This window comes from Trachymyrmex septentrionalis, unplaced genomic scaffold (genome assembly GCF_001594115.1).
Source record: "Trachymyrmex septentrionalis isolate Tsep2-gDNA-1 unplaced genomic scaffold, Tsep1.0 scaffold194, whole genome shotgun sequence".
Lineage (NCBI taxonomy): Eukaryota > Metazoa > Arthropoda > Insecta > Hymenoptera > Formicidae > Trachymyrmex > Trachymyrmex septentrionalis.
The window spans coordinates 233,467-248,100 of NW_017305114.1; the positions used below are offsets into that span (position 1 = coordinate 233,467).

Consider the following 14,634-nt stretch of genomic DNA (forward strand, 5'->3'; position numbering starts at 1 on the left):
ATATATATATATATATATTGTGACATGACATTTTCCGTCCATCACAAAGGTCGTAAAACCCAACCGGAAAGCGCAACTCTAGCGTCCTGTGTCCTTCCATTTTTAGAAGGCGGATGTATTTACGCACCTTTTTTTAATCCGTCTATTTCGTATATTCGTGCGCTCCTCAGATGTTTTATATCGGTTTTTATCTTTCTTTTCCTGTACGCTATCGTATTGCAAGTTTTTACAGAATAATTGGCGACTTTTTATGATCTTGTGAATTTTGCATCGTCTCATCGGACTATGAGTGAAGAGAGAAGATTATCCGAACCGAGATGGAGGAGAAAAGAGACTAAAGATGAATTAGCAGAGGCGCGCAGCATTCTAAGTACAAGGAGGTTAGCGCACAAGTATATCGTTCCACATTTTGATATATTCCGTATTGTTTCGAAACCTGTTGTTCCACTATTCCATTACAGACGAGCGTTGCAAAGGAATAACGAGAGGAATGGCCACTCTACGCCCAAGTGTTGGCGAGAGACCTCGCGACGGAGCTTTTAGAAACCTCCCTTGAGAGGAGTTAAGGTCGGAAGCGAAGGCACCCGACTACTGACATGCCACGAAGATGCGAGTCTCCTGCACAACGGAGACCCGGGAAAATCTCCTTAGCGGCCGAAAGGAATCCTGCTGCCAAGTTGAAATCCGCACGCCAGGACGTAGGATACGGCATGACACGGCTCACGCTATTCGCGGAGCCAGCAGGACCATCCCATTTAGGTGCGATAAAGCCTCCTCGTGGAAATCGCATTCACTGCGTGATGCCCCAGAAGCAGTGATGATATACAGACCGCTTTTCTGACGCATGCGCAGCGCATACAGACTTAGTAATGTATCTAAAATCCGAAAAGTAGAGGTTTCTACCTGTAAAATGCTTTTTTAAACATCCCGGCACGACAATTTTTGACGAAGTTATTGTATCTCGAAATTTGCCTATTCTTGCAGAGTGAACAGGTGTTGTGTTAATTTTGTTGTCCAGTACATATTTAGATAAATTATAAAAAAATAAAACAACGATTAATATAATCCTGAAATAGTAATAATTCAATTAATAATATACGTACATGCGTAAAAAAATTGGCTAGATGATTTAATATAAAATTTCATGCAATTAGGAAAAAAAGCGTAAACAAATTAAACATCATACAATTAATAACAGCGCAAAAACTTAAGCATTATGCAATTAAAAAATAAAAGTGTAAAAAAATTAAGCATCATCAGATTGTTTTTTATCTTTATATAAATTTTACAGCTCCAAATGTCTCGAATCTATTTCAAAGTTTGTGCAATTAATATTTTTATCTTGAAAATACTAAAACTACATAAATTGCGGAAATAATATCATTAGATGGTCAATTCCGTTTTTTTATTTTTTACGTCTGTTACAATAGAAAATATTTTTTCGGCCTCAGCATTTGAATGAGGTAAAGAGAAAATTATTTCAACTAAAGATTCTAAATTTGAAAACATCTTTACCTCATCGAAATTTTGAAACTTTGTTATATTTTTCCACATTACATCTATCTAGAGAGAAGCTAATTCTTTTTTTTGTTCTTCATTAAATATTGATGGCAATTCTCCATTCAAAAGGTTAATTTTGTTACATCAATATGGTTTATTCGTGTAGCAATGCAAGTTAATTTTTAATCTACTTTCATCATACAAAGCAATTTTTGGATGGAAAAAATCTAATGATTGAAAAAAAGGATCTTTGTAAGACAAATGTTTTAACATTTCTTCAACTGCTGCAATATAAAAATTTGAACAATTTAATTTAAATTGCTGCGCGCATTCGAAAAATAAAGTTTTTAATAAGTTTTTATATTCCGGTCCCACATATATATTTTCTAAATTCTATATATTTTCTTTATCATTAATATTTAAAATAGAAATATTCTTTAAAGTATTAAAGTTCATAAAATTTGTAGCAAATTGACGTATTAACTGTTCACTAGCTTCCAATAATTTATAAATTAAAATATTACGTGATTGAAACAGAACATTAAAATTATTTAAAAAATTAAGTGAATATTTCAGAAATAGCATATGTATTTTAATTGAATTATCATTTAAATAATCTAAAATAATTTCTCTCCTCTCTCCCTCCCCTTCCCCCCTCACTCTCTCTCTCTCTCTCTCTCTCTCTCTCTCTGCTATCTTTAATTTATCCTCTGCTACTGCTAAAATAAAAAAATTGTTTAAAACTTCCCAGTTATCGAGAAGTCGAACAACACATTTCTAAAAACTAAGCCACCTAGTATTTGACAATTTTAATATTTTTGTTCTTTCTACTTCAAAAAATCTTGAAATTCCGTCAAAATTGCACATCTCTTCGCACTACCCGAAATATAAGTGGCAACTCCTCTAATTAAATTTTCGCATGAAGAAGATAATTTATCGTAAGCTTACTAGCTATAAGTGTGAATGAATGGCAAATGCAGTTATCAAAACGTTATCAAGTTCGGTACTTCTAATTTTAAATGACTCATAAAAGAATTATTGCGTCCAGTCATTACAGATGCATTATTACATGCCATTCCAATAATATTTTTAATTGAGATAACTTTTCCTCTTCTAAAAAATTTTTAAATGTTTCGAAAATTTTACGCATGGAACAATCTTTAGCATCTAAAGATAATAATTCTAACAATTGAGTTTTAATTTGTTTACTTGAAGGTGAAACATATCGGACAAGAATACACATTACTTTATTATCCGTTATATCGGTATTTTCATCGACTAAGATTGAATATTTACAAATTTTTAAATTTTCAAAAATTTTCTCGACTTCTCGTTGAGCAAGAACATTTTTAACAATATGAGAGCACTTTTTTCGGGCCAGTAAAATATCCCGCACAATTTTAGAAATAATATCTTTCATTAACGGTAACGGTTAAATGATTCATGGTACTAAATGCTACATTATGCTCTGCAAAAAAAGCTGCTAGTTTAATTTCCGCCCTTTACTTTATCTTTGTGTGTTAATAAATTTTTAATATTATCGGTGGTATTACAATTACCATTAGAATTTATATTTTCAATATGCTTGACCGTGAATGCTTTACTAAATTTGTTTTACAACATCTAATGATTGAGTTGCATGTCGTGCAAAGCGCTTTATTTTCAACCGGGAGCCAACTATCCTTTAAAAAAATATCTTCATCTAGCCATAAAGTTTGAAAATCTCTATTTTTGCGTTTTTTAATAGCTCTTTTGACAATATTATGATCTATTATATAAATATTAATAATAAATAAATGTATACTTACTTAAGATGGAAATTGGCGACTTTAGGTCAACGGCGCTCACACTATGATAACCCTCCTAGATTCCTCGACATCATTGACTTCCGCTCTCAGCGTCCTGAGTCCCTCGTGTACGCTTAGTTCGCTCGCCACAGCACAAGCGCCGGGCGCTGATACTTCTGGCCAGTGATGGTATACGGACCGCTTTTCTGGCGCATGCATCGTTGGTAGTCACCTTAACCAATAACTCGGACGTGTATGTTATGGGCGCAAAAGCCTATTGGCGAATTCAATGGAGGCAGGAGATTAGGTAAAGCGGAGAGCACAGACTCTTACATAATGCATAACACGTAATGTATAAGAAATTCAAATTTAATATTTAAAAAGATCTACTTATTGATCACATCTGTTTAACTTTGGGTGACGTCACCAAGGTCAGGTCCAGGTCAAATCGATTTCTTTTATGGAACATCTTATTTTTGGTTCCAGAATCTATTAGCTGGTATATATATTGAAAGCTTTTAAAAACACTACAATAAAGTTTATTTTTTATTAAGTTTATTTTTCGAGTTATAAAATGTAAAAATGAGTTTTTAGTGTAAAAATGAAAATAAGAACAACTTTGAATGGCCTTGATCTTGACAAATCCAAGGCACCCTGAATAACATTCAAGAAGTTTTGATTGGATACCTTGGGTAATGCTAAATATAACATAGTGGTACAGTAATTCTCGCAACACCAGCAACTAGATTCTAGAATTAAAAATGTTTTATTAAAAACAATCGATTTAACCTTGACCTGACCTTAGTGACGCCACCCAAGGTCAAACGGACTGTAATCAGTAAGTATATCTTTTTAAACCCTACAACACCTGTCTAAAACATTTTTCTTAAAAATGCTTTGTTTTCAAGATATTTGACCATTGTCGGACTTTTGATACACCCTGTATATATATATATATATATATATATATATATATGTATCTTCCTGATTGTGTAATATTTTTATAGTATTTCATAATCCAACGTGTGTTAAATGTAAACATACCATTAATTTCGAAATTTGTCAACGTTCACAAGACGAATGACACAAAATGAATTTCTTTGTAGAGCGTTTAAATTTATTTTATCATTTTTGGAAGATTTCTCAAGCTTTCCTGATTAAATAAGCTTTTTTCCATGAATGTACTTTTAAAATGACAACTGCACAGATTTTAAAGGTATTTGTTCAAGGCCAATTTTGGTCATTTTTAAACTGCCTTCTTTATATTAATTGCAGCGACAATGATGATTTAGTTTAAGTTTGAATTTGATATGTGGATTATTTTACGCTGAAGATAATTCGAAGATGAGTCGAAACATACGTATTGTGATTAGCGACAAATTAAATTAAAGTTTATTGTATTAGAAAGAAGAAACTTGCGCTGTCTCCCGCGCTGATTCCTAAATTTTTTATACATTTACATGATATACGTTGAATCTCGAAGAATCCATTAATGACCATTCTTAATTATTAAAATCATTAGTATTGTAACGGAAAGCATTGAATTGATCTTCTAGGAGTGCCGTTATATGGTATCGGTTCCATAAAATTTAGTAGTGCTCTATATCAGTGCTCGCAAAGATATGTACATTTCGGGCCAATTCAGTGTTAGATGGGCCAGGTTTCAGACGCATGCATCCAATGTAGCTTCAGTAACGTATCGGTCATTAGTAAATAGGAGATCATTAGTCACCTATGTAAAATTTTTTCAAAAATGTTGAAAATTTTAATATATTTTACATATGTATACATATATAGAAATATATTATATATATATATATATATATATATATATATGTATATGTACGTAAAATATGTAAAATATACTAAAATTTTCAATATTTTTAACTCTAAGCGACTAATGATCTCCTTACACTATTTACTAGTGACCGGTACGTTACTGAAGTTATATTGGATACGCATGCGTCTGAAATCCGATTCGTCTAACAACACTGGGCCAATTTCGACGCGCTATCCCCACTAACGCTCGAGACTCGGCGACCGAGCCGCCGGGCGTTCACGTGACGCTCTGGCTTAGAAGTGTCTTTGTAGTTTAAACCTGCGGAGTTCATACCTTACGTTATTAAGAAATACTTTTCTTGCAAAATAATTTTTGTTTTCTTAAAATCAAATACTAAATTTTCCAGAACATTTTGTCAATAATTCTTGCCTACTAGAAACTATTCAATAATTGTTATAAATTTACATCGAGAAGTTTCTAGAATAACTAACACATTTTGTCATAATAATTCTTGCCTACCAGAAATTATTTAATAATTGTTATAAATTTACACTGAGAAGTTTCTATATTTACATCAAGAAGTTTCTTTAACATTCTTTTTTAAACAATTACATAAAGACAGTGTTACATATGTTAAAGAAAATGTTAACAATTAATCGTTAGTCAAGAATTTAAAATGATACAATTATATTGGCTTAGAGAAGAAAATATTATTGAGATATAGAATCCTTGTTACTTGAGACTTTGTAAGACTTCATATGAAAAACACGGAATTTCCAGATTCATATATTTCCTGACTTCAATCTTTGCAAATCTGTTATAGAAACTTCTCGACGTAAATTTATAACAATTATTGAATAGTTTCTGGTAGGCAAGAATTATTATGACAAAATGTGTTAGTTGTTGTAGAAAAATTTCTCGATGTAAATTTATAACAATTATTGAATAGTTTCTAGTAGAGAAGAATTATTATAACAAAATGTTTCAGAAAATTTAGTATTTAATTTTTTTTAAGAAAATAAAAATTATTTTGCAAAACAAATATTCTTTAATAACGTAAGATGCGTCAATAATAATAATTGTATTAGAACTCTCGAATTTAAAAAAAATAACTATAATAATGAGAGTCAGCATCTATAAACAGTGCAATTATTTAGTGAACAATCAATAATCAGAAATTGGATTGATATTTTCTTTATTTTGAACATTTTAACTCTCTTTGAAGTCCTCCTCAGCAAGAATGATACGAGAATAATTAGCTCACATGTCCATAATATTTAAGTCACTCGCAAATTGACAAAGATGCAGCGTTGTTAATCTGACATCTTTTTTAAAAAAACAAATCTTATTAGAGTGATATATGCGTAAACAATTTAAATGACTTATTATCACGGAACATGAAGAATGCACTGAAGCTTTGTTGAACATATTAAAACTTAAAAAGTAGAATTGTTAAAATCAAATATAAAGATCACAAATTTTTAGAATACACGTCCGTGTGTGACGACGTGTCACACAGATATGAACTATTCTCGAAATAAGAGGTCACATAGTAAACATTAAGGCAAATTTGCAATTACAAAGAACACAACATATGTATATTGTTGTTAAATCAAACCAATAAAAATTGCAATAAATTATTGTATAAAATTAAATGTATAAAAATTAAAAAATGTTCACATTATTAAAATTGTAAAATAAAGAATTAAATAATAAAAAAAAGGAGAAAGAAAAAATGAAAAAAAAAAAATTCAATATAAAACATGCATCTTTGTCAATTTGTGAGTGACTTAAACATTATGGACATGTGAGCTAATTATTCTCGTATCATTTTTGCTGAGGAGGACTCCAAAGAGAATTGAAATATTCAAAATAAAGAAGACATCAATCAAATTTCTGATTATTGATTGTTCACTAAATAATTGCGCCGTTTATCGATGCTGACTCTCATTAGTCTATAGTTATTGTTTTAAAATTCGAGAATCCTAATATAATTATTGTTATTGTTTATCTACGCTGGCTGTAACATGCGTCAATCTACGTTACCTCTTTCTTTTTTCAAATTTATTTACTTTTAGTATTATTGCTTTAAACACAATGAAGCTTTGGATTAAACAAGAATATCATTAGGAACAAAATTCGGATAAAATTTGTTAAAACTTATATAAGAAACAATGTCATTCCACAACATCTAAAATTTCTTATGGATGATAAACTAAAATTCTCACATTTCCGTTCCATACACAGAATGTACTATTTTAGGAATCAATATATGCTAAGAATTTAAAAAATAGAGCTTAATGATGCTTATACTCGTAGATCTAATGATAACTCGTATAAACAAATTTTGAATCTCAAGAGAAGCATTCAACAACATGTTCCTACATGTATTTGTAATTTTTTTTTTGCAAAACAAGAAAACATCTTTCAATCTCATGAGGAAAGAGGAAATTATTCTCTCGAGAAAAATAAAATGGATGTTGCATAAAAATAAAAAAAAAATTTATAATGATATATCTCCAATCCATTATCGAATAATCAGCCGCATCAGATTTGTACTGTTGCCTCGGATTTCCAAGATGCTCAATATCAATTGTCTGTCCACGGGGATAATTCTTGTTCCAATAATCATTTTGACATTAAAATAGAATCCATTTTGACATTAAAATAGAATAAAAAGATTATGCACTTCCAAAAGTGCATAAACCTAATTGTCCATTTAGGATCATCATTTCTTCAATTGATTCTTTATATTGGCTTTATTTCTACACGTTATTATTTCTGAAAAATCCCCTAAACCCTTCAGTGAAATTGAAAATAGTTTTCATCTTGCACAGAAGTTAAGAGGTAGGCAGTTGGAAAATCATTTTTCTTTAATTTCTCTTGATGTCCTCTCTTTGTTCACTAACATTCTATTAGATTTAGCGATTGAGAATGTGGCTAATAGATGGAATTATATAAAAAAAATCAACGACTATTCCGGAAAAGGAATTTTTTACAGCACTTGAATTAGTACTTAACTTGATGTATTTCATTTTTAATGGGAAGATATACAAACAAAACTTTGGCACACCAATGGGATCGCTCTTATCTCCTATTATAGCAGATCTAATCATGCAAGATTTAGAAACTAAAGCAATAGCAATGTTAGGTTATTAGCAAGTATCATTTTACTTTAGATATGTTGATGATATCATGATGGCTGTCCCGTCTGATATAATTGATTTTATTTTGACAACTTTTAATTCGTTTCATCCGAGATTGCAATTCATCTTGGAAGTGGAAGGCAATAGTATTAATTTCTTAGATGTAACCATTATTAACAACAATAACTATTTAGAGTTAGATTGGTATCACAACCCAACATTCTTAGAACGGTACCTGAACTATCGTCACATCCTATTTCTCATAAAAAAAGTTCATAATGGGTATGTTGGACAGAATCTATGTTACTCTCAGATCAAAAATTTCACTGTGACAACATTAAGTTCTTTATTTGTACATTACTAAATAATGTCTGTCCGGCAGAATTTATTTTTGACATGATCAATAGTCGTCTAAAATATTAGTATAACAAAAAATTTCTTAGTAATAGTGCCACAAACAATGATACTGATAATGACGATACTGATAATGATTGTATATCTTGGTTTTTGTTGTCATATATTGATTCTATGTCAGAGAAATTTTCGTTGATTTGTAAAGACACCGGCATAAAATTAGCGTTTTTCAGCGATAATAAATTAAATAGTTTTATAAAAATACAAAAGGACGTTCTCCCAAAATTTGATAATAAAAACGTGGTCTATAAGATTGGTTGTAAACAATGCGATGCATCTGTGAGACAAGCATGCAGGAAACTTTCCAGCGGAATATTTGAACATCGTAGACATATAAATTGGAACACTGACATTCACTCTGTAATCACTGAACATCGTATTAAATTTTTACATGACTTCGATTGGGAGAACGTTCAAATTTTAGACAAGGAGAAATTTTTAAACAAAAGATTGATTTCAGAAATGGCACTTATACACATGCAAAAGAATGGCCTTAATTTACGTTCAGATACAGAAGGATTGTATCATATCTATGCAGCGATGCTTGAAAATTTCTCCTGACTTATTTAGCAACCTTTTGAGATTTTTAGTTATTAATTTATCTTGACAAAAGTTTTTATTGGTTGACGAAAATATAATAACTTTAAACGAAATATGTTTTATATTGCATTTTTTCTTTCTTCCTTTTTTTTCTTTCTCCTTTTTTTATTATTTAGTTCTTTATTTTACAATTTTAATAATGTTAACAGTTTTTAATTTTTATACAATAATTTATTGCGATTTTTATTGGTTTGATTTAACAACAATATATATGTATTGTGTTCTTTGTAATTGCAAATTTGCCTTAATGTTTACTGTGTGATCTTTTATTTCGAGAATAGTTCATATCTGTGTGATACGTCGTCGTACAAAAATGTATGATCTTTATATTTGATTTTAACAATTCTACTTTTTAAGTTTTAATATGTTCAACAAAGCTTCAGTGCATTCTTCATGTTCCGTGATGGTAAGTCATTTAAATTGTTTACGTTTATATCACTCTAATAAGATTGTTGTCAAATAATATTGTTTTTTTTTTAAATGTCAGATTAACAACGCTGCATCTTTGTCAATTTGCGAGTGACTTAAACATTATGGATATGTGAGCTAATTATTCTCATATCATTCTTACTGAGAAGGACTCCAAAGAGAGTTGAAATGTTCAAAATAAAGAAGATAATCAATCCAATTTCTAATTATTGATTGTTCATTAAATAATTGCGCCGTTTATCAATGCTAACTCTCATTAGCCTATTATAGTTATTTATTTGGTACGACCTTCGCACATTTAAGTTACAGAGACGCTCCTGAGCCAGAGCGTCACGTGAGCGCCGGGTGGCTCGGCCGTCGAGCTTCGAGCGGTAGCGCGCCGGAATCGGCCCGAAATGTGCAATCTTTGTGAGCACTGCTCTATATAATCAAGTCTATATAACCGAAGCTCAGATTATCTGCAGACATGTTAAATTAACGTTTATACATGATTTTGGCATGTATTCTAGTATATGTATTGTATTTCTGTACCAACACTAAATACGAGGTGTGATCAAAAAGTAAGGTGACTTTTTGAATTTCGCGCGCTCTGTACACTTTAATTAAAAAAATTTTTTTTTGTTGTGTTGGTACATCGTCACGATCATATGTTCACAGTTTTGACTATATAGCATGTGTTGTTTTTATGTGAGAGGCATAAAGGTTAGACTCGTGTTTGCGTGCTCGGTGATTTTTTGCTTTTGAAAATAATGGAGCAGAGAGTTTGTATTAATTTTTGTGTAAAAAATGGTATTAAGTGTTCAAAAACTCTTGAAATGTTGACAGTGGCGAACGGTGAGTCAACTTTGAGCAAAAAAAATGTTTATAAATGGTATAAGTTATTCCAAGAGGGCCGAGAAAATGTTAACGATGAACCTTGTTCTGGACGCCCCAGCACGTCAAAAACCGACGAAAATGTTCAGGAAGTGAAAGAAATTGTGTTGAAAAATCGTCGAATCACGATTAGAGAAATAGCTGATGATCTTAACATATCGTTTGGCTCATGCCAATCAATTTTAACGGATGTTTTGGGTATGACACGTGTATCAGCGAAATTCGTTCCAAAACTGCGTTCCAAAACGTCGTTACTAGTGAGTAGTTTTTTGGCCAAAAACAATACTATCATCATGCCTCAGCCACCGTATTCACCAGACTTGGCCCCCTGCGACTTTTTCCTCTTCCCAAAATTGAAAAGGCCCATGAAAGGACGAAGATTTGCGACGATTGAGGAGATTAAGGCTGCATCGCTGGAGGAGCTCAAGGCAATACCCAAAAGTGCATTTCAGAAGTGTTTTGACGACTGGAAAAAGCGCTGGCACAAGTGCATTGTATCAGAGGGGGATTATTTTGAAGGGGATAACATAATTTTGGATGAATAAATGAATATTTTTTTATAAAAATGAAAAGTCACCTTACTTTTTGATCACACCTCGTATAATAATATTTTGTATTGAATTATTTATAAAATACTAATAAATTATAATAAAATCTTAATGAAATGTAATGAAAGTGGGTCAATTGATATAGATTTCAATATAAAGTTTATCATTATTCAATATAATTTCGGTAACATTTTATATTTATTCATTACAATTCAGAAAAAGTTTTTCATTAGAATAGCGTAATGTACAATAACGAGAGAATAAAGAGCACATAAAAGTCAAATATAAAGAAGTATTTTAAAACATGAAAAATCAAAAGAAAGTATGTATAATATAATATTTTATAATTAATTAAAAATTTAACATATTTCGGTCTCACGATTGAACCTTCTTCAGATATGCATATAGGAGATGTTACATTGGATGAGAGCAGTCGAATAGATAGACAAATTATACACATAGTGATGATGACCAGTGAGATGCTTTGCTCAAAAATGGAAATCACTCGCAAACGGTTGGACGAACGGTTGTTTGAAATTTTTCGGTCTGGTAACAAGTCAAGTTGGAAATAAATTAAGAGAATAATAAAAAATTCGAGTAAAATCGTCACTCTGATTAAAATAACCCACTGGCTGGCCATAAAGTAAAATTTTGCATATCGAGAAGATACTCGTCAATTTCTAAATTACTAAGCGTCAGTGTGTTAATCTATAGTAAAATAATTAGTCATAAAATTAAAGACGTATATAAATAATAAATATTATATAAAAAGATATTAAAAATGAGACACTTGGTAAATATATATGTTACCATCACGACAGACGAATACTGACTAACGAATAAAATAATCTTGATATTGCAATATCAGATTTTGTTTATTAACAGTACATAAGCTTTATGTACACTCTCGGTATCTGTTTGTAGGTTTAGACTATTTTTTTGTTTTTTAATTTAACAATTCGGAGATTAAACGCTTATTATAACAAAGTTCTTCGTCTAAAATTTTAATATTGTCCCAATCAAAGTTATGTCCGTGCTGCAATCTATGCTCAGTTATCACTGATCGAGTGGACGTGTTCTACCGGATTTTTGTGTTCATTAATTCTTGTCTTCAATTTTCTACCAGTCTATCCTACGTATGTTGCGTCACATTTAACACAATCGATTTTATAAACAACATTATTTTTTGAAAAATGATGTTGAGGATCTTTATGTACTTTAATGTATTTTCTTAATTTGTTCATACTATAGAAAGAAATCTTGATGTTATCTCTATTAAATTTTTTTAATTTATCCGTTAATGATGGAATAAAAAGAACTGTGAACCTCGATGGGGACACTCGTCCTTCCTCTCATTATGCGATACTGTCCTCCTTCTTAGAAAGCATTTGATTCTGTTGTTTATTGTTTCAAAAATGAATTTAATCATTAAGTAATAATATTTTGTTTATGTATAATTTATATTTTTGTAATTTACAGATTTATATGTCGCAATATACATAAGAAAGGTTCTGCTAGAGGAGTTGATCCAATGCCTTTTCTTGGTACGATAGGATTGTAAGTATATATAAATTATTACATTACGCCAAAAAAATTAAAGAATTACATATTTTATCTGCCAAATATAAGCCAGTTTCGAGAATGTAACTTTGTAAAAAATGATCATCAAAATCAGATAATTAAAAAAGGATTTTAAAACATTTTCAAGGTTGGAATTTCTATAATACTTTTCATATTGGTAGTTTAGATGATGATCTGATTTTTTACAGAGTTACAATCTACATGAATACATTTAGAGGTCCATCAAATCTAAAAATTTTTTACGAATTTTATAAGATTGTATGGTGTAAATTGAAAAAATAGTATACGAAAACAGTTCTCAATTTTCGTAAGAATGAATCTTTTATTATGTTTACACGGCCCAATTTACGACGAAATTATTACATTGATAATAATTAATAATTTTATCGTAAAATAGCATTTACATAACATCTAACGTTAGTAGATATAACATGTTTTAACTTTGACATAAATTGAGCCGTGTAAACGTTTTCTTTATCTTCAATTTGCATTGTATATGATTTTCTTTCATCAAATTATTCAACATTGAAACAAAAAGCATTTTTTTTACTTTGATTGTTCATAGAAAACGAATAGCTCAATATTCTGTAGAAAGCAAATAGAAGAGTCGAGTTCTCTCTTCGAGATGCATCTATGATTTTTTTTTAAATAAAAAACTTTTTATGTGTAAATTTTATCTAAATGAGGCGCTAAAAATTAAACTATTGAGACATTATCATTCATCTTGATATATCTTCCTAGTGAGAAATATTAAGCTCATTATGATCTTAATTTCGGTCTTTGTATTCGAAGTTTGGACATAACAATGTTTACTTAATTTTTTTCATAGAAGACCTTACATTGTATAGAAGTTGCACGATCTAATTTATGCTTCTATATGTGTAATATATACGGTGCGTGCGTGCGTGCGTGTGTAAAGTATGTAGGTACAGTTTGGTTAAAGCACTACATATATAGGTATTCTCATCTGCCATTTTGGTTCCACTTGATCGTTGTAATACGATTAATAACAAAGGTAAATGTTAATTAGGAAGAGGCTGCTCGCCTCAAATTTTGATAGAAATATACTGAATTGATGCGTTTTCGCATCAAAAGTAAAAATAAAGATTTGACCAGAAAAAGGTGTTGCTCTGCTCCATAAACCGAGATATTAATTCTTAAAGTCGACAACTAAGAAAATCTGTCATAACAGTGGTTTACTGCATTAAAAACATAAATTCACTGCTTTTAAAATACAAATTCACTACTTTAGCAGAGAATTTATATTTTTAAAGCATAGTGAACCATTGTTATAACAGATTTTTTTTAACTCGAATGATCGTCGACTTTATGGATCAATATCTCGATTCGCCGAACAGAACGACACTTTTTTCTTGTCAAATCCTTATTTTTATGCGAAAACGCATCGATTCAGTGTATTTTTGTCAAAATTTGTTCTTCTTAACATCTATCTTTGTCACTAATCGTACTATAACCTATCAATCAAGTGGAACTAAGATGGCGGATGAGAACATCTACATATGTAGTGCCTCAGTTTAATCCATTCAATAGAATATCTCAAAATCCTTTAAGATAAAAATATTTCAGACAAAAGTTGCTCTATTACAAGGAAAGAAGATGGTTGACCTTGAGAAAATCCTTAAGATCAGGTTTTTTAAATACTGGAATTATATACTTTTTTTATATATAATATTATTCCTTTAACTAATGTGTGATATATAAGTATATTTATGATAAAAGTATTGTGATATACATAAGTATTAAGGTAGAGATATCAAAAATAGAGATATTAATAATTTACGAGAAATTTTATACTTTATTCTTGAACATATTGATATGAAATATTAAATATCCATGGAATGGAAGTAACGCGTTACTTGTATGTGTTACAATTACAAGTTACTTTTTCTGGTAACTTTCTTGGTAACTGAGTTATTTTGTTTTGTAACTGTAATATTAAAAATGTAACGTATTTA

At 30.4% G+C, this 14,634-nt stretch overlaps 1 protein-coding gene across 2 annotated transcripts in view; it reads left to right on the top strand.

The window, feature by feature from the left end:
• LOC108747131 (sugar transporter SWEET1) overlaps window positions 1-14,634 on the top strand; it is a 37,954-nt gene that overhangs the window by 16,966 nt on the left and 6,354 nt on the right. For both annotated transcript variants that reach the window (XM_018484404.1, XM_018484403.1), the window contains exon 2: window positions 12,557-12,634. In XM_018484404.1, coding sequence (XP_018339906.1) covers window positions 12,557-12,634 — 78 coding nt within the window. The remainder of the gene's footprint in view (window positions 1-12,556; window positions 12,635-14,634) is intronic.